Here is a 20,426-nt window from a genome sequence, read left to right as displayed (position 1 = left end):
AAAAGATCAAGGGCACAATACTGCGCCTTGGTGGGCACAATACTGCGCCTTTGTGACGCAGACCCGAGTTCCATGATGTGTGCATGCCAGGTAGCCCCGGCCGGACGAGCAAGCCGAGCTTCGGTTAACGGCCTCCGCCACCGGCCTTTGTTTACGCACTTACGACCCGCGCGTCGGCCTCCGAGTGGTCAGACTCTCCGCCCGAAGAACCATCCGAATATTCGACATTATTTACAGCCACAGGTTCAAATCTGTATGGAAGTATTCCTCCGTCTTCCCGATCACCCGATACTGCTATTTCTTCATCAGAGGAGGATAAATCCGAGAAATCAGCGCGGTGCACAATGTAATCGAGCCTCTGGTGCGGCGTCTTACATGTCACATCTGCGCATGTAAAGTCATGTGACATGCGAAAATGGCAGCGCCCCTGAAAGTTCGTAATTCTTCTTCTTTTCCTTTCGGCTTGTCCCGGAGCCTATCTCCTGCATCTTCCTCTCTAACCCCAACAGTCTTCATGGCCTCTCTGACAGCATCCGTCTACCTTTTCTTTGGTCTTCCTCTCGCTCTTTGGCCTGGCAGCTCCATCCTCAGCACCCTTCTACCAACATACTCACTCTCTCGCCTCTGAACATGTCCAAACGATCAAAGTCTGCTCTCTCTAACCTTGTCTCCAAAGCATCCAACTTTGGCCGTCCCTCTAATGAGATCATTCCTAATCCTATCCAACCTGCTCACTCCTAGCGAGAACTTCAACTTCTTCATTTCTGCTACCTCCAGTTCTGCTTCCCGTTGTCTCTTCAGTGCCACCGTCTCTAATCTGTAAATCATGGCCGGCCTCACCACTGTTTTATAAACGTCTTGAGATGAACACTCATATTTGTTTTGCACTGTTTTTACGTTGGGTGCCCTTCCTGACGCAACCCTCTGCATTTATCCGGGCTTCGGACCGGCCTACAGATTGCACTGGTTTGTCCCCCGTAGGGCTGCATTAAAGTTCGTAATTGATGATAAAACATTTTTTTTTCCTCAAAACACTATTAAACGAGAGAGGATTTAACATCAGATTGTCAAAATAGAGTACATATTACACGACCTATTGGATACATTGTTCATGCAAAGCACTGGATTTCCCCTTGAAGCAACGTTTTACATGAAGAGGCCTTTGCTGTTTTTATTGAATAGCAGTATGTTAATGTTACTTTGATCTGCATGCTTAATTTCCTTAAAAAGTTGTCACGTCGAGCCTCAGTTTGTTTCTCATGGCGTACTTTGCCTGAAAAAACGGGGCGGAGCCCCTCCCCTCCGCTTCCTGTGCGGCCCCTGTCACGTGACCGCGCTACTGGGTGGTCCCGGGAGACATTTTGGCTCGAGAGGAGCTGGCGCTGAGCCACCATGGCCAGTAAACAACAACAGCGTCAACTTCAAGTCAACTGGATCCGAGCGGCGGCCTCGCTGTCTGCCGCTGGCGTTGCTTCCCGGGAAGCGAAATAAGGACACACGGGCGCGCTCTCAACGATGCGTCGATCGTGTGCTTGGTGAGCGTTTTCCGCCTCGAGCCGCCGAGCGAGCGAACACGTTGCTTGCCGTGATTGGGCTCGCCTGGCTGCCGACATGTAAGTCAGCGGCAGGCTAAATGTAGCCACGCTGGGCTAGGTTAGCTCGAATCCCTGCGAAGCCCCGTTAAGAAGATTAAACCGCGACGGCACACGCGGATTTCAAGCGGCTGTCGTCGCCGACCGAGCTGCGCGGTGGGGATGTTTGCGTTCAAGGAAGCGCGTTGGAGTCATTTCAATCGCGACAAATTCGCACCTTGTGCCTTGCTAATGTTAGCGGGCTAATATTACGAGCCAAGGCTTTGAGCGTCCAACGGATGTCCTGTACGTAGTCTTCGCCTCATGTGGGCTGCATTATACCGCGGAAGTTTCCGCGGTGTGCCCTTTAAGATTTGAGTTTGATTTTAGTTTCATTCGGGCGAAGTGGATGCGTTCGTTGCTGCGGCATTAATCCAGCAGCCTAAAACTGAAACGCTGCCAGCAACCAAACACTTAACCGCACACGTAAGACTACGGTATTATTGTGGAAGAAGAGAATTATATTTAACTTAAAATGAAATTTGGTCCTCGTCTAAGTAACTGACTACAATTTTAGACAAGGCTGTGATTATAGAGAAGACAGTTTCGCAATGGGGAAATTCAGGATGATGCAGGACTTGACCAAAGCGTTATCTAACAGGCCCGATGTTTGACACAGCTCTTTTATTGCATCTTAATCAAATGTTCAAGTTGTCATAAGGATGTTCCGGTACAAATATCCGAATGTCACCCTCAGACTGCTATCCATCTGGCGGGACATCATCCTGTGTTATTAGAGCCATGTCTTCCCAGCAGCCCAACAGCTCGGCCCCCAACAGTCCCACCAATGTCATCGGGTCGCCGTTCTCGGTCAACTCTCCAATGGTGTCCCCCTCTCTCGGATTTGGACCCATCAGCCACACCCAGGTAAGTAAATTGAGATTTCAAAGCAAAATGAAATGGCCTGCGTGTACATTTCATGCACGTCATCACTTAATATCGATTTGGGCCGTTTTCATAGATTTCGTCAGATATACTCATTTTAATATACAGTGTTTCATATCACGATGTCACAGTCGGCTGTTCATCCCCGCCGTTATTTTTTAAATGCATTTTTGCAACACACTTATTTCCTGTCACCGATGCATTTCAGCTGTCTAATGCGAGGAGAATCGCAAAATAAGCGCAGTGAGCACACGCGCCGACAGCTGCTGTCAGCCACGGCACACGCCCCAGCCACTCACGTGGAGACTTGTCATACGGCTGCCTGCGCTAAGCCCACCCTCTTAACGGCATTTGCGCCTATCTAATGTCGGGTTAGCGGGGTAAAATTATTTATAAAAAGTGTTCTTTAAATATCACAAATTTTCTTCGACTGCAATGCTGTTTGGCGGCGCGGTGGCATTTCCACTTAAGTTCAAGGAGTTTGCATGTTCTCCCCGTGCCTGCGCGGGTTTTCTCCGGGCACTCCGGTGTCCTCCCACATTCCCAAAACACGCAACATTAATTGGACAGTCTAAATTGCCCCTAGGTGTGATTGTGAGTGCGGTCATTTGTCTCGATGTGCCCTGCGATTGGCTGGCGACCAGTTCCGGGTGTACCCCGCCTCCTGTCCCTTCGACGGCTGGGATAGGCTCCAGCGCTCCTCGCGACCCTCGTGAGGATAAGCGGCGAAGGAAATGGATGGATGTGTTGCTGGTGGGTCTGCAACGTTCCCCCTGTGATAAATGTGGCTTCGCTGCATATAATTAGCTTCTGCTTTGAATGCGTCTTTCCCAAACTTAGGCTGCTATTTTAGGTCGCTGGAAGATGTTGGTTTCCACGGGGGCTACAGAATTTCCTGGCCAAAGATGGTGTTCATATTTTCTTGTAAAGTCACGCCCATCGCTTTAATTTGTATTGTGGATCTTAAAGTGAATAAACTGAAGAACTTTTTTTAACAGAATTGAGGGTCCTATTGCCACTATTTACCTCAAAGGGAATCCCTCACATGACAGTTCTCTGTGTGGTTCATTGTCGGTCCAGCTCTCAGCTTCAGGCGCCATGTCAGGGATGCATTCAATCAGCAGCTCCGAGGACATCAAGCCCCCGTTCGGCCTGAGGCCCATGTCTGCGCACAGCCCGGGAATCATGTTGTCTCAGAAGCGCCTGTGTGTCATCTGTGGAGATCGCTCGTCTGGTGAGTGAATCGACCGCGGCGTCCTGAACGCTTTTAAAAGGCAACCCGCGTGTGCCGCTTTGACCGTAAATATTTGTTCAGGCTCACTTTCTCCTTTCTCGCCGCGCCTGCGCTTTTTGCGCGCTAGGCAAGCACTACGGCGTGTACAGTTGCGAGGGCTGCAAAGGTTTTTTCAAGAGGACGGTCCGCAAAGACTTGAGCTACACGTGCAGGGACAACAAGGAGTGCCTGGTGGACAAACGCCAGCGCAACCGCTGCCAGTACTGCCGCTACCAGAAGTGCCTGGCCATGGGCATGAAGAGGGAAGGTATGCAGGTTTCTTCTTGCCAAATATGTATCGCATAGTCAAAACAAAACCAACCAAGCAGCAAGGGAAGGGACAAAGAAACAGGATGCGAGGTGTACTTTTAGGTACTTATTAGTGATCGCTCAGTAGTTGGGAGTTGGAACAGTGTTCCCACGGTAGGCTTATGGTGCAGTGGGTCGGGTTTCCATCTCTAACCCGTGTCTTCCCTTCACTTTCCCAATTCTACCCTTTCCCCGTCTTTCAATAGCGGTCAAACATGTAAGGCGGATAAAAGAAGACGGAAAAGATGAGGGTCGGATGAGTATGGCATTGATATTTTAAACCTACTCTTGGTAATGTAATTTGTCTTGGATTTGGTGGTGTATTGAACATGTAGATCTCTCTCTCTCTCTCTCTCTCTATATATATATATATATATATATATATATATATATATATATATATATACGATAAATAAACCTTTTAAGCAATGACCTCTTTAACACATATCAGCAACGCACGCAGAGAATGGAACAATGCTCATTCTTCGATACAACGTAGTGAAGGCCTTCTCTGCCTCTTTTTCTTGCTGCAGCTCTTCCCGTAGAACCCCGGTAGACCGCAGCGCCGCGCAACATGGTGCCGCACCAAAGGCGTTCAAAGGCTTATGAAATCTGTTCAAAAATCTGCCATATAGCAGAGGCATAAATGTCTTTTTCTCGTGCTGCTGCAGTCACCTCCAATTTCACTTGGCTGGAGATAAAGAAGTGTCCGTGTTCACTGTTTCTTTCAAATGTATCCGAAACAAAAACGAGAGTGAATCATAAACCTTGAGCGCTGCGAGTAGTATATATTTTTGTTTTTCCTTGATTAAATGAGATCACCGTTTCAAAACGGCATTTTAAGTTCACTTGGATTATGTTAGTCTATTTAAATTTGTGATCTTAAACAAAAGTGGGGTAACTTCAAAAATCTAAGAATTTGAGGGATGGCCCCAATGTTTTTTTTTTTCTTTTTTTTTTTAATCGCACTGCACATCGATTAAAAAAGGGGAATGGACGGGGGGGGGACTCGGTGGCCCACGCTCAAAACAGAAAAAACAGAATCGCAGAGTTATTTTGTCTGTTCTTATTATCGTGGATATGTTCCGTAATTCCCGGCCTACAGAGCGCAACTGGTTGCAGGCCTCACCGAGTAAGTTTTTAAAGGAAATACCACTTGGTACATATATACGCCGCAGCCGTGTAAAAGCCGCAAATGCCCACATTGAAATACGAAATATTTGCAAGGAAAGACGGTACACAGGAAGAGTTTAACGCTAGCGCTAATCCTGGTGCCGCGCTAACGCTAACAGGGCCAGTTATATAATAAAAGTTACCGGTAAATATCACTGAGACGTGCCAGTAACACAGCAGCAACACGCTACCACAGCGCTAGCGCAGCACTAAAAGGGCCGGTAAAAGTCACTTCCTCGGCACGTATATTCCACTGATCTCATTCTTCTTTTTTTTTTTTTTTTTTTTAAGAAAAAATGTACAAATTAGCCACACCACCGCAGGGTTGAAGGTGTGTGAAAAAAGTTGCGGCTTGTAGGTTGGAAATTATGGTACATACTCAATGAAATGGCTGCGCTTTTGGAAATCATAATGGGCAGAACGGCGCAGTCGACATGATAAACAGCCCTGAACGGGTTTCTCCATCATTAGCGGCTCCCGTCATCTTTGTGTAAATCACTCTCTTTCCCGCCACGTGCGATGCAGCCGTTCAAGAGGAGCGCCAGAGGAACCGCGAGCGGGAGGGCGAGCTGGAGTTCAGCATGGGCATTAACGAGGAGATGCCAGTGGAGAAGATCTTGGAGGCGGAGACCGCGGTGGAGCAGAAGACTGAGCTCCATTCGGACGGAGGCTCTGCGGGCAACTCTGTGAGTCCGCGCAACCGCCGCTTGTTACACAGCACCGACATTCTTTTGCTTGTACACTGACACAAAAAGAAGTCCAAAAACAAATGAAAACAAAACTGTTGCCGGCGTCCTGAAAACGGCAAATGAGGGCGCGAGTACGTCTCAGATAATGGAGGACACACTGCCAAAGACGCTTTTGTTCCCTAACCGTAAAGTCTTTCAGACTCCTTTCACACTGACCCGGCAAACTATAATTTTGATCCGAAAGCCAAAACTAGCACCAGCTGTTGAATGTTTTCATTTTGCCGCACAAGCACTCGCTCGGCAGAGCCCATTAATTAGTGCCAGACAAGCAGTACATCTTTGCTGCTCTGGGAGTCCATCATTCAAATGGGGGGGGGGGGGTCGACCACATCTCTTGATTGAATATTCAACCACTTTTTAATGGCAGGACGCCAAGCGTTCTGGTTTCATGGCCATTGTTACGGTAACTTAACGCAGCCCCGGTTTGGCACGTTGTCAAGCTGGAGATGTTAAGTTGAACTTAATAGAGCGCCAGCACCAGTTCTCGACCAACACCGGTGCTCGCTACTAGTGTAGCCGGTGCGTGACTTTGCTCAGACTCCTTCAAGTTGCAGTTCAGTTATCCATCCATCCATTTTCTTTGCCGCTTATCCTCACGAGGAGTGCTGGAGCTTATCCCAGCTGTCAACGGGCAGGAGGCGGGGTGCACCCTGAACTGGTCGCCAGCCAATCGTAGGGCACGTGGAGACGGTCACACTCACAATCACACCTGTGGGCAATTTACAGTGTCCAATTAATGTTGCATGTTTTTGGGATGTGGGAGAGAACATGCAAACTAGTTCAGTTATATTTACAATTATTTGTTCATTCACAAAATGTTTATTTACCGTACATACTATTTCAACATACAATTGCAGGGGATCCTTGATTTATGATTAGCACATACCACTAATCCCGTTACAATAAGTCATAAATTAACTGACCAGAACAAAAAAAAAAAATCCTTAGCTTTTATCCTGTGGTTTGCTCGGACACTAGTGCCGTGTGATGCATATTTTTTATTATTTCTGAATGACCCGGTTCGTCGCAACCACGAAACATTGGCCAAGACTGACAAAAAAAAAACATTTTTATTCCTCAATTAATTACAAATTTGAATTATTTTTCAATTTATTACTTTATTTATTTTCCAGGCGGCACGGTGCTTATTTTAGCTTATTTTTTGCTGCATTTTTTTATTTTGATTTTTTTTTACTCAGAATAGACTTAAATAAGTACACATCTATATATAAATATAGTGCAGCATGGTGGATCAGTTGGCCCCACAGTTCTGAGGTCCCAGGTTTGATCCTGGCCCCACCTGTGTGGAGTGTGCATGTTCTCCCCGTGTCTGCGTGGGTTTTCTCCGGGAACATTAATTGGACACTCTAAATTGCCCCAAGGTGTGATTGTGAGTGCGGTTGTCTGGCAACCATTTCAGGGTGCACCCCGCCTCCTGCCCGTTGACAGCTGGGACAGGCTCCAGCACTCTCGTGACCCTCATGAGGATAAGCGGCTTAGAAAATGGATGGACGGATGTCTTTTCCACGCTTCAGGAAGGTCAGTTAAGATTGTAGTGTAGTTCTCCCAAGCGTTGCTTCTCCGCGATGCGACACTGCCAACTTGCAGCCTGTGGGTGAGTGTGAAGCAGGTTCTGACGCCGTTGTTGTCGGTGTGTGAAACCTCCAAAGCGGCCTCAGTGACGCACTTGGCGTGTGTTTCAGCCCCACGACGCGGTCACCAACATCTGCCAGACGGCAGACAAGCAGCTCTTCGCCCTGGTGGAGTGGGCCAAGAGGATCCCTCACTTCTGTGAGCTGCCCCTCGACGACCAGGTCATCCTCCTGCGTGCAGGTGCCTCATCTCGGACACAAACAGTCCCACACTCGCAGGGTTGCAGCTCGAGGGCTGACCCGAGGAGGGATGGGGGTGGTGGTGGGGGGCTAAAATGTACCCTAAACGTACCCCAACATATGTTCCAAAAACAGTTCAATGTCATTTCAAACTCGTTAATGAAGGCTGGCAATGGCAAAGTACTTTCGGTCTCATGATATCAAAATGCGAAGAAGCATGATGAGGTGGACTTTTTCAAAACCAGCGCTTAGTCCACCAGAAGATGTATCGGTCCATTCATGGAATTTTACAGTTTAGACATCAAAGCTCATTCCATGTCCAGCGTGAAACTAGCGCGTCTTCAGCTGACACGCTCGTGAGAGCGTTCGGTGCTGTGCCATTGCACTCATCTGTACAGTTGTGAGCGTTCTCCATTTTAACTGTGGACTGGAGAACGTCTAGACTTTTAGATAAAGTTTTATAACCTTAACCGAGTTTCTATATTGAAGTTCTGAGGACGAATGTTTTCATGCATGTCACGGTCACTTCACGGTCTCGTCTGGTCAGGTTGGAACGAGCTCCTCATCGCCTCCTTCTCCCACCGCTCCATTGCCCTGAAGGACGGCGTTCTGCTCACCTCGGAGCTGCAGCGTGACGGCGCTCACAGCGCGGGAGTCGGCGCAATCTTCGACAGGTTCATTCGTTGGTCGCCGACACGTGCGTCAGTGAGCTCATAGGACCTCATAGTAAGCACATTTTTTTTTTTTTTTATAACTTAGGGAGAGTGTGCAGAGTGCAGAGGTTGGTGCCATATTTGACAGGTAATGTCACACTTTTGTCATATTTCTTTGAAATATATTTCATGCGGCGGCTGCTTGACTGTTGTGCACATTTCTCGCCTCTTTTTCCACATGTTGTCTGTCAGGGTTCTCACCGAGCTCGTCAACAAAATGAGAGATATGCAAATGGACAAGACGGAGCTGGGCTGCCTTCGTGCAATCGTCCTCTTCAACCCAGGTGAGCCCCGCCGGCGGGCTTTTGGGCGTCAGCCCGTCTCGCGCGGTCAAATAAGGAAAAAGCCTGCACGACCTTGCTGAGTGCACAGACAGCGAGGCTCGCGGCGGGTGCAAGCAAATCGCTGGCACTGCGCTCTCTTAAAGGCTATTCTTGTCTTGCCGTGCCCAGTTCTAATTAAAATTAGATCCATCCGCTGGTGGCAGGGAGATGTGGTTGATTTTTTTTTTTTTCTTTCAAGAGCAATTTAATATTCTACAATTAGTTCATGCATGCAGTTTGAAGGTCCACTGTCATGAAATGCATGATTTTTAGTGTGTTATTATTGAAAAAACAGCAACCGAAATGGACCCATGCGTTTTTTTTCACCACAAAACATGATTTTGACGTACGTGGCTTTTTGTAACTCCCGCCATGAAAATCTTCTCGAGAGATTTGTTTTCGAGAACAAGCAGGAAGTGACGTAGAGGGCAGTCGCGCACTCAAGCGGTCTCGTCTGTTTATACTAGTTTTGCCTGCGGGAAGCTAGCTCGTTGTTCATTCGTGTTAGCCAAAATGCTGGCTCGTTGTATTGCTGGATATTGCTCAAACGGTCGGGAGGATGGATTTACCCTTCTTAAGTTTCCAAGAGAACCAGTTCGTTGTGAAAAATGGATTGCACGGGTGCAAAGGACGAGAGCTTTTTGGGTTCCAAATGACAGGGAGGTGTGTATAGAGCTCCTAAAAAAACAGTAGTTAGAATTTAACAAAAGTCTGCCGATCATGTGTTCGGCCGGGCTGGCACGGACGGGGATGTTGTTTGGCCGAGATCTGCATATCATCTAAATATGGCTCGAAACAATAGGGCAATATTGCCCCCGTTCACTGCACTCGATTGTGAGTTGTTCTCTTCTTTGAAAAGAGCTTCCGTGTCCCATAGTGGGTGGGCGGACAAGCCGGCCGGGCTGGCTCACACATACTGTCTGGGGAGTCTGTTATTAGTTAGAAGTGTTCCGCATATCATCTAAATATGGCTCGAAACGATAGGGTAATACTGCCCCGGTCACTTCACTCGGTTGTGAGATGTTCTCTTCTTTGTGTCTGAAGGGGCGTGTCCCATAGTCGGTGGCACGGCGTCTTTTCAATGGCGAATGTCCGTGGTGACGTCACGGAGAGTAAATGCAGCCAACATGGCGACAACTTGGATGTCGACTGAGATTTCCGCAACTTTGCGCATGGATGACGCGCTCTCCCCTCATATTTATTTTTTCGTATAGACATTGAAGTGAATACTGTCACATGTGTTTTTCATGACAATATCAATTTTAGAATGTTTATCGGCATGAGACTTTTGTCTTTTTTTGCTGCAGATGCTAAAGGTCTGTCCAACACGGGGGAGGTGGAGCTGCTCCGAGAGAAGGTCTACGCGTCGTTGGAGGCTTACTGCAAAAACAAATATCCCGAGCAGCAGGGCAGGTACGTGCTCTCCCCACTTTGAACTACTGACGGGAAGAGAGGGTGGGTGGGGGGGGGGGGAGCGCCAGCAAGCGCGTGACCGCCTTGTGTCGTGGGTGTCAGGTTCGCCAAGCTGCTCCTGCGCCTGCCCGCGCTGCGCTCCATCGGCCTGAAGTGCCTGGAGCACCTGTTCTTCTTCAAGCTGATCGGCGACACGCCCATTGACACTTTCCTCATGGAGATGCTTGAAGCTCCTCATCAGCTGGCCTAGAAGGGAGCGTGCAGACTGGAGTGGCACTTTAACTTTGAAACCTTTGTCCGCTTGTCTCACTGCTATCCGGGTTCCACTTCCTGTTTGTCTCGTCTGTCCGTTTTAGTGCTGCACACATTTTTGCTCTTTTTAGACCAAACAAGCTGGCTGGTGCTACGTGTCGAAAGAAGTATTTCCCCCCCCCCCCCCTTTCCTCACTCGCTATGTACCATTTTATATGAGCTTTGTACACACTGCTTAAGTGGATCTATTTTTAAACGGGCGCACGCGTCGAAGACCTAGTCTTCTTTTTAATCCTTTCTAGTCAACATGGATCGATTCCACAAGATGAAATCTTAGCAGGGACACGAAAACGTCCGCCCTCCATTTTAGACTTGTTTACGACTTTGCCCTTTTCTGAGGCCAATCACTTGACTTTCTAAAAGACGCCGGCTGACTGTCGGCGCTTTTTCCACGTTTGGTGCTATTTACAAGAAAATGCGACTATTGGTTTGAAAGCCCCACACCTAAGAGGATATGCAAACATTAGCTTTGTTTTTTTTTTTTTTTTTTTTTTTTTGCATTTTGTTTTTTTTTTTAAAAAATAAAATGTAGCAATATATAAAATGTTAAGTGCTTTTTTGCCTTTCACTCATTCAGGGGTTTTACCAAGTAAATCACGTCTGATGGAAAGGGAATATTCCATTTTTGTAATTTATACAATTCTGAGGTACTGTGCAGAATAAATTGTTCAGGGAAAAATGTATGTTGATTCATTTCAATTATGATCAGGAGATACAAATTATATCTTTGTTAACCCGTTCCCTCGTTTTGATTTTTTTTTTTTTCCCAAGTTTTCAGATAGCAGAACATGTGTTGGGTTGCACTGGATTTGCTGACAGTGTTTCAGCTTTTTATGTTTTTTTTTTTTTTTTTTTTTTTTTAATCCCTTTCAGCTCCATTGTATTTCCTTCCATCCTTCTGTCCTTGCTAGGTAGCCGCCCTGTCTGTTGTACTGTCTCTGCAGTTTATGCAAAGCAAAATTGTAAAATTTAGGTCCAGAGCACCTCAAGTCATCGATCAACTTGACTTCCATGTGCTCCTTGACACGTGGGTTGTGTGGACTAAAAATAAACTTCAGTTTGTGACTTCATGTGTGTTTGTTATTGTTCTTTCCTAAAAAAATCGTAGCGGCCTTGTAGCTCAGTGGTAAGAGCATTGGTTTGGTATACCGGAGGTTGTGAGTTCATATCCCACTGGGTAGCATCTAGTGTAAAAAAAAAAACAAAAAAACATGACAGACAAAATAAATCCAATTATGAGCGTTAATCATTGATGTCACGCTGTGTCAACACCTAAGGGGAAAAGCCGAAAGAGACTTCTATTCTTTCCTCAAAACAAGCAAGACCGAAAATGGTGTTCACGAGCCCTTTATTGAAAAATAGTGACTTTGTTCTTGGCCGCATGTGAAGCTTTGCTTGTTTGGAGAGCGGCGTTGGGAAGTGCAACGATGAGGTCAAAGCTGTCGTCAATTGTCCAGAGCGCAGAACCGGCGTTCGTATCGAACCCTTGCAAAAGAGACTCCGACAACAAAGCTTTAAATTACATTCATAATAATGCTTTTACGCTATCATACACTATTCTACAAATTGAGCAACAACAACAAAAAAAAAACTTTACATCACTGGCCTAACTGACTTTACACATCTGTCTGCTTGGATGGAAAAAAAAAAAAAAATCAAAAAATATATATCCTTTGTCCTAAGGATTTTAGATGCTACACTTGGAATCTAAGGTGCTGATCAGAGTTCACTAAAATCTGCTTCTTCTTTCAGACGGACTTTCAACAGCTATGCTGTCCCATTCTAAATAGCAAAGTAGGACTTGGAAGTATAGAAAAAAAAAAAAAAATGTTAAATGATGTTCTGGATTATAGCGCTCGCGCACCTACGTCATCAAATCACGTCACCGGCTGGAAGTGCCGGTCAAACAAAGCATTCTTCAATGCTAAGTCGGTTGGAGACAGAATGAAAATAGGTCTTATATGTAGACCAGAATTTTCTCTGATACTGTTAAACATTGAGAAGGTGATCATAAACAAAAGGTACGTGGAAAAATGAGAGACACTTGGCCTAGAGGACCCATGTTTAACGCTGAAGTCGATGTTTTTGCCGATAAGAAATTGGACCGTTAACCCGCTTCCGCTTGTCTTGGACAACTGGATCTACAGATGGCTCCGGCGAGTAAGTCGTCGAGATTTACATGGAAGAGTTTGAAAGCGTTGAAAAGTCTGGACGCATACAAATACTTTGTTGCTGGATCTGTTATCAATTACGAATAAATCCCACATAGTGGTGGAGCCATTCGTGTTTTTTCAATACAAATACCAATATTTAAATAAATGACCCCTGGTTTGACTTTACTTTACGATGATTGGAAAAAAAATTAAGACAGCAAGTCGCCTCCTCCGTACATGGAAGCATATTGCAGCCACTCAAACTTCGGTAAACCTCTCTGTGACAGACTTTTTTTTTTTTTTTTTAATATGCATTCTTCTTAAATGAGTCCAATGCGTATTTTAAAAAAAGAAAATAAACCGCTGGGATAGGCTTCAGCCCCTGTGCACGGAAGCATGTTGCGGCCACACGCTAACCTCCGTAAACATCACTGTGGCAAACGGTTTAGTTTCTTTTTTTTTTTTTTTAAATACGCATTGGAATCATTTGAGAACAATGCATATTAAAAAAAAAAAAAAGTCTGTCGGGGAGAGGTTTACCGAAGTTTAACGTTTTTTTGTTTTTGTTTTTCTTTTAATGCATTGTTCTCAAATGAGCCAACTTGGCATTATAAATACTTCTTGGGAATTTGAGATTGAGAAGAATAATTCCTACCTGGAGTGAAGTGATCGCTACACAGTCGCGTGTATTTGGTCGGGCACCATTCATCACGTTTAATAGCCGAAATCCATCGATCTTTTCTCATCTTTCCAACGGGTATTCCATTGAATGATCTCTTTGAATCTCTGTCTCATCTGTTGTAACAACCAACAGCACAACAAGTCTCGGGCGTTGTGTATGTTCTGCTCCGGTTCAGTGTCCCCCACACTGTCGAGCAGATCTTTTTGACCGGCAATATGGCGGCGTGAAAACGGTGACGTCACGTGCACGAGCTCTATAGCACTAGCCAACATTTAAAAAATAATATATATATATATATTTTTTTTTTTACATCACTTCAATATAGATGTCAAGAAATATAAGTTAAATGGTGATTTTCACATTCATTTTAAAGCGAGGAAGAGCGCTCGTCACTGAATCTCCAGCGACGTCCCGTTTCGTGCACTTTTCAACTTAACCGCTGGTGCGAACTGACGCGTAAGGCGTTGTGGGAAACAGTTGCCATCATAAGCGTCACTGCAAATCGAGCGAACGCCGCAGCTCGTGGTCGGCCCTCATCTGACGAGATGTCCCTGAAAAACCTTCTTGAATAAATAAGTGTCTCGGAAAGGCACTGAAATGCGCAGCTGGGATAACAGAAGCTCCCGCTGTGCGCCAAACGCCGCTGAGCAACCGACATGTTGGAGCCAAATCCTCAACCTGCTCGATTTCACGCGAATACAACGTGCTACTGTCCATCTTTTTGTGAAGTCTTTCACGTTTTCTCCATCGCTCAGCGGGGGTTTCACCTTCCGGAGCACAGTAGTAGTTGTACGGACGCGGGTGACGTCTTTGGACTCGTCCCTTTCACTTTGACGACCGGAGAACGCAAACACGCGCGAGCACACGGGAGTGCTTTAGGTACGAAAGAGAGGAAGCGGGAGGGGAGGTCAAGCGCCGCAGGAGTGCAGGCGGGATCTGCCGGTAGCGAAGCTCAAGTGGTCTCAATGCCGCTGCTCGGATTCTTCTTCGACATCTCACAGAAGCGCAAACAAGTCGTCCATGTCGGTGCGACAGCCGGGGCGAGGGAGGTGTGGACGAGCGCGGGGTCCTCCGATCCTGTTCACACCTGCACGTCGGCGCCACCGGACAAGCCCAGAACGCCGGCCTCCTCCGATGTCAAGCCGCTCTTCAGGGTCCTCCTCACTTCACAAAGCAAACACACAGCGGACGTCGTCAGCAAAAGCCTCAAAGCGGCGTCGCCAACTGATTTTCTGGGGATTCGGCCAGAGGCGGCGAGTCTTTGTTGTTGCCGTCCCAGAAAAATCAGACTTGAAATTTGTTCATGCGGATATCCTGTTTTTATTTTGTAAGTGTGATAAAAATACATCGGTTTGTTTTATTAATAGTTATATCCGTAGATTTCTTTTGGATTTTAACCTCACAATGCATGGATGCATGCATGGAGAGGAACTGTGGTACTGCATGCGCAAGTCCGGTGTGGCTGAGAAATATGTTAGAAAAGTACAGGACATGTACGAGGACAGCAGAACAGCGGTGAGATGTGCCGTAGGTGTGTCAGAAGAATTTCAAGGTGGAGGTGGGACTGCATCAGGGATCCGCCCTGAGCCCCCTCCTGTTGGCGGTAGTAATGGCTAGGCTGACAGATGAAGATAGACTGGATTCGCCTTGGATTATGATGTTCGCAGATGATATTGTGATCTGCAGTGAAAGCAGGGAGCAGGCGGAGGAACAGTTGGAAAGTTGGAGGGACGCACCGGAAAGGAGAGGAATGAAGATGAGCTGAAGTACAACAGAGTATCTGTACATGAATGAGAGGGGTGGAGGTGAGGAGTGTGAGGCTACAGGGAGAAGAGATAGCGAGGGTGGACGACGTCAAATACAAGGGGTCAATAATACGGAGCAATGGTGAGTGTGGTAAGGAAGTGAAGAAACGGGTCCAAGCGGGGCGAAGCGGTTGGCAGAAGGTGTCTGGTGTGTTATGTGACAGAAGAGTCTCTGCTAGGATGAAGGGCAAAGTTTATAAAACAGTGATGAGGCCGGCCATGATGGACGGATTAGAGACGGTGGCACTGAAGAAACAACAGGAAGCTGAACTGGAGGTGGCAGAAATGAAGATGTTGAGGTTCTCGCTTGGATAGGATTAGAAACGAGCTCATTAGAGGGGCAGCCAAAGTTGGATGTTTTGGAGACAAGGTTCGAGAGAGCAGGACTTCGATGGTTTGGACGCGAGAGATTGAGTATATTGGTGGGAGGGTGCTGAGGATGGAGCTGCCAGGCAAAAGAGCGAGAGGAAGACCAAGGAAAAGTTTGATGGATGGGGTGAGGGAGGACATGAAGACTGTGGGTGTTAGAGAGGAGGATGCACGAGATAGGCTTAGATGGAAAAAGATGACACGCTGCGGCGACCCCTAATCGGGACAAGCCGAAAGGAAAAGAAGACGAATGGATGTTTGCAGCTCGGCAGACAGGCTATGTGGAAAATGCAAAAGTCTTAGTGTTTGAGTCACGTTTCAAAAGTTGGTAGACAAGTCTTTTAAAATTAGGAATATATTACATAATCATAGCATAATGACAGTCCAAAAGAACAAGAACATTTGACTTGGCAACATTTCTTAAATGTGGCTGGTTTCGAGGGAATGGCTGCGTTTTAGCGTTCAAGTCAATTTTCTAACGTCTTTTTGGGAAAAAGTTGCGAGTGTCGTCTCAAAGTTTTTGTCAGGAACCGGCCGCGCCAAAATGTTTGAAAAACGACTCACGTGATTTGCGGTTGACCCTGGAGCGCCGCCTCTCGCGAGGTTGCGTCCTCGGGCCGGGCGCCTGCGTGGCCGAGCGCACGATCCGCTCCATGATCTCGTCGGCCGTGTCGTCCGTGCAGTTGATGGCGTCGTCGTTGGCGATGCACCACGGCGGCGTGCGCGCTGAAAACCAAAAATCCAGAAGCTTGGTCAACAATAGTTGCTTGGGAAGCCGAAGAAAGAACTGGGAAAAACTAAATACATCCATCCATCCATCCATCCATCCATTTTTTTGCCGCTTATCCTCACGAGGGTCGCGGTGAGTGCTGGAGCCTATGCCAGCTGTCAACGTTACACCCTGAATTGGTCGCCAGCCAATCGCAGGGCACATCGAGACAGACAACGGTCGCACTCACAATCACACCTTGGGGCAATTTAGAGACATCCGATTAATGCTGCCCGTTTGGTAAAAAAAAAATATCACGCTTGAAACCGGCCAGAATGGCACATGACCAGAAAGAACCAATCAAAAGCATCTTCTCTAGAAGGAGATAGTTCAATGAAAAATGTTTTAACTCAAACTGTAATCACTGAAATTTTCATCCCTAACAGCGTGTATGGATCATATTGACGTTACATACAGCACAATCAGCTTTGAGAGACGTATTTCTTCACCTGCAGCGGTGCTGGCCCGCGTGCGAGCGCGGAGGCCCGGCACCGCCGACGTTTCGCCGTCTCCGCTCTGAGCGGCGCCCTTGAGCACGGCCTTCATGTTCTCGTGCTCGGCGGCGTCCTCGGCGTACTGGATGCCACGCGGCTGGCACTCGGGCGCGTCGGGGCGGGCGCCGCCGAATTTCCCGCTCTGCAAGAAAGTTGTGACGCAAAACTTTCCAGGTCATAGTCCGACCCGAAACCATTTGTATATACTACACGTGGATATCAACAGTCAAATATTAAACTGATCCAGGCAATATGCAAAATTCAACCAAACCTTAAATCACCGGTGTCAAACTCAAGGCCCGGGGGCCAGATCTGGCCCGCCGCACGATTTTGTGTGCCCCGCGGAGGAAAATCACGTGTATCAACTTCCATGATTTTCTTTTTTTGTTCAAATCCGTACCAAAATTTCAAATTGTCATATCATAAATGATGAGCATTTTTGTGTGACCAAACAACAATAGTTGGAAAAAACCCATTACCCATAATTTCTGATTCCAGAACAAGTTCACAAATCTCACGTGTAAATATGATGAGGTGGTTAAAGATTTGTATCGTTTTTCCCTTTGAGGGAAACCGCAAGTACAATGTGGCCCGTGACAAAAAGGAGTTTGACACCCCTGCCTGAAATGAATAAAACACAACCACATATTGTGTCGGTGGCCTAAGAGCAACATAATTTGGAAGACTTCGTAGTTCTGCTAGACATTGGTGATTGATGTTGGGAATTGATTATTATATATTATAATATTACATTATATTGTGTATATTGGAATTGTATATGTAACTATAATATAATACATATAATATAATTTATTTATTTTTTATCTATTTTGCAAGTACACACGATATTTGCCCATGTCCTCTTTTGATCTACAAATTTCAATAACATTGTCATCGTTACCTAACTATCAATATTTCAGGCTACTGTTAATTTATCTATTTCGGTAAATTATTGAGACGGCAACATCAAATGTTGCCACTGTATGACTCAAATTTTTCACGTTTGTCAACACAGCAAACTCAAACACGGTTTAGTACATCATGCCTTCAAACGAGAATTTCCTTTGGCAGAAAGTCCGTCAAAGTTGCGGTTATGTGTGTTAAGATTTAAAAAAAAAAGGTTTCACACGGTTCTATTTTTATGATGTATACTTGATGCGTTTTTTTGCTTTTGTTGTGTCCTCGTCATCATCCGCCAGCTGTCAATTTTCACCGATTCGACTCTTAAAAGTTAGTCACCGCAACGGGTTGCGCATGCGCTTGACTGCAGACAGCAGCGCCCCCTACCTCACTGTCACCTTCGTCGTCACTCTGCAGACGTGAGGGAGGGGGGCAGGGGAGAAACAAAGGCCTTGAGAGGTGTCCAAAGACAAGGTTGCTTATGTAACAAATGGGCTATTTATAATACAGGAAACCAAACACGTCTCAAAAATCTCATGACAGTTCGAAACTAAATTCTAGTCCACAAGTGCGTTTTGATTGCTCATCATAAATGCACATAGCTTTGTTATTTGGGGTCGGAACCTATGGCTTGCGAGCCATACCTGGCCCTTTGGTGCTTGCATACGGCTCGCGGAGCCCTCATAACTCCGTAGTGTACATGTGATTTCTGTCGCGCTGAGAAGGTTTGCCCTGGTGGGGTCACAACGCAAATGACGCAGAGACAGTTTGGCCTCGTGGGTGTTGCCGTAGTTTCTGCGTGGTAGTCGAAGTCCACAGGTGCAGAAGGATCTCACGCCGATCGTGTCGGAATAAGTATCGAATTTTCCGCACTATAAGGCGCACCTAATAGCCTTTAATTTTCTCAAACGGTGACAGTGCGCCTTATAATCAGGTGCGCCTTATACATGGATCAATATTGAGCCTTTAGCTCAACCCATCTAATGGATGCATAACGTAACCCCATCCTCGACTGTCGCGTCTGTTCTATGCGCCTTATAATCCGGTGCGCCTTATATACGAAAAACGTTTTGAAATAGGCCATTCATCGAAGGTGCGCCTTGTAATGCGGTGCGCCTTATAGTGCGGAAAATACGGTAATTATGGACAAAGGTCACGCAAAGAAAGAAATATGAGTACCATCGAAGTTTTCAACAAGAATGGACGGTCTTTTTTGGAGATGGAGGGTTCTGCTGGGTGTTTCAATTCACAGATGGGGAGTATGCCAGACCATTCGTACTCGACGTTGCCAGCGAACATTTTGCTAACGTCGCATGAAGACGCAAGATAATCAAACGAATAAGAGACACGCCTTTGTCGGCAAGAACCGTTCACCGTCGTACCGGCACGGTGGCGAGTCAAATTGAATTCCGTTCACCGTGAACGGACGGAAGCCTCGACGCCTGCGTGAAGCTTAATCTGACGACGTATGAACTCCAAAAACTTCAGCAAAACCGTGCTGCACTAGCTGTCGCATTCATGGTAAGAAGTACTTTTGTCATCATTGGTGAGCAACAGCGGAACAATCTCATTTAAAATAATTCAGAGACTTTTTGTAGTCTAAAAGTGTTGGTCTTACATACTTAAAATACTGTATGGCTCTTTTGAAATTACACTTTAAAATATTTGGCCGTTATGGTTCTCTCAGTCGAAAAGTTTCCCCGACCCCTGTCCTACAGTTAATCATACCAACTTTGATTTCCCTTTCAAGACATTCTCAGGTTTTAGCTTTTAAGGGATTCAAACCGTAGCGCGAGGTATTTTGCTCTGGCCTATCAAAGCCTACCGAAGCGACACATCGGAGTCGACCGAGGGCAACTACCCGTATACCGTTGCGGTAACGCAGACGTGATGAACCTTGCGCCAACATTTCTCCCGTAACTTGCAGTCATTCTTTCTCGACAGTCTGGATTTCAGTCGACATACCCTGCCTGCCCTGTCGATCTAATCGGTCAACGGCCTTCAGAATTTGCTGGGCTGTAAATTTTTAGCTCCCGATCGGCTAGCCTGGGCCAATGAGCTCGACCCCGCCCCGATGAAGTCAGCATTTTTCCATCTTCCGACTGGTTGGTCAAAGCAAAACCGGGTCCAGGGTCCCACTTACATCTGTGATCATTTTCCCTCTGGTCTTGTTCCTCTCGCGGTGGTTGGCCCGCTTCTGTTTCTGCTGCAGCACGCGCTCCCTGGTTGTGCGGTATTCCAGCGCAAATTCGCTGAGGATCTTGCTAAAGCGGTGGACGCTGACGTCGCGGACGCCGTATATCGGATGGCCCAGGAACAGCAGGAAGGCGTGAAATCTGCAGGAAGAAAAAACGTCACAGAAACACAAAAAAAGATAAACAACAAAAAAAGTGGGAGCAGAAAAGCAGCCGTACGAACTAGCGCACACCTGTTGATTATCCTCCTGTGTACGATCTTGAGGATGATGATCCTCTCCGCGCAGTCTTTGAGGAAGTCGGAGATTTTTTGTTTCAGTGCAGGTTTCATCTCGTGCTTGGCGATGACCTTGAGGTGATCCCACGACGCTTTGCACCTTCGCTCCATCTGAGCCAGATTGTCATGAAGCTGGTCAAAGTCCACCTAGCAAAAAAACCCAAAACAA

The 20,426-nt window shown here is 46.6% G+C and overlaps 2 protein-coding genes across 3 annotated transcripts in view; one reads left to right on the top strand and one right to left on the bottom strand.

Annotated features, from left to right (window-relative positions):
- The first annotated feature begins 1,313 nt into the window (after window positions 1-1,313).
- Window positions 1,314-11,683, top strand: rxrbb (retinoid x receptor, beta b). 2 transcript variants are annotated; one of them, XM_061819916.1, is made up of 12 exons: window positions 1,314-1,535; window positions 2,329-2,498; window positions 3,597-3,750; window positions 3,878-4,057; window positions 4,305-4,358; window positions 5,797-5,957; window positions 7,724-7,853; window positions 8,400-8,526; window positions 8,612-8,653; window positions 8,758-8,849; window positions 10,196-10,301; window positions 10,404-11,683. In XM_061819916.1, exons 2-12 carry the CDS (start codon window positions 2,373-2,375, stop codon window positions 10,549-10,551), a joined length of 1,320 nt encoding a protein of 439 aa, XP_061675900.1. In that variant the 5' UTR covers window positions 1,314-1,535; window positions 2,329-2,372; the 3' UTR covers window positions 10,552-11,683. The 2 variants fall into 2 exon arrangements, with proteins under 2 accessions (XP_061675900.1, XP_061675899.1); XM_061819915.1 differs by lacking the exon at window positions 4,305-4,358 and having other exon boundaries at window positions 1,316-1,535.
- Window positions 11,684-11,944: 261 nt separating this feature from the next.
- Window positions 11,945-20,426, bottom strand: part of fhod3b (formin homology 2 domain containing 3b) — a 101,558-nt gene continuing 93,076 nt past the window's right edge. The window contains exons 21-25 of the mRNA XM_061819011.1: window positions 20,214-20,404; window positions 19,929-20,121; window positions 16,841-17,027; window positions 16,187-16,348; window positions 11,945-14,612 (exon numbers count right to left, since the gene is read on the bottom strand). Coding sequence (XP_061674995.1) covers window positions 14,530-14,612; window positions 16,187-16,348; window positions 16,841-17,027; window positions 19,929-20,121; window positions 20,214-20,404 — 816 coding nt within the window. The 3' untranslated portion in view covers window positions 11,945-14,529. The remainder of the gene's footprint in view (window positions 14,613-16,186; window positions 16,349-16,840; window positions 17,028-19,928; window positions 20,122-20,213; window positions 20,405-20,426) is intronic.

This window comes from Syngnathoides biaculeatus, chromosome 5 (assembly GCF_019802595.1).
Source record: "Syngnathoides biaculeatus isolate LvHL_M chromosome 5, ASM1980259v1, whole genome shotgun sequence".
NCBI classification, from domain to species: Eukaryota; Metazoa; Chordata; class Actinopteri; order Syngnathiformes; family Syngnathidae; genus Syngnathoides; species Syngnathoides biaculeatus.
Note: the sequence above shows the minus strand (reverse complement) of the source record. Positions and strands in the feature narration are given on the sequence as shown.

What these genes read in the sequence shown, in the direction of transcription:
- rxrbb (XM_061819916.1), top strand. Translation starts at nt 2,373, where the DNA reads ATGTCTTCCCAGCAGCCCAACAGCTCGGCCCCCAACAGTCCCACCAAT. An exon ending in GTCGGCGCAATCTTCGACAG is followed by an intron (nt 8,527 to 8,611) that starts GTTCATTCGTTG and finishes TTTATAACTTAG; the next exon opens with GGAGAGTGTGCAGAGTGCAG. An exon ending in GTTGGTGCCATATTTGACAG is followed by an intron (nt 8,654 to 8,757) that starts GTAATGTCACAC and finishes GTTGTCTGTCAG; the next exon opens with GGTTCTCACCGAGCTCGTCA.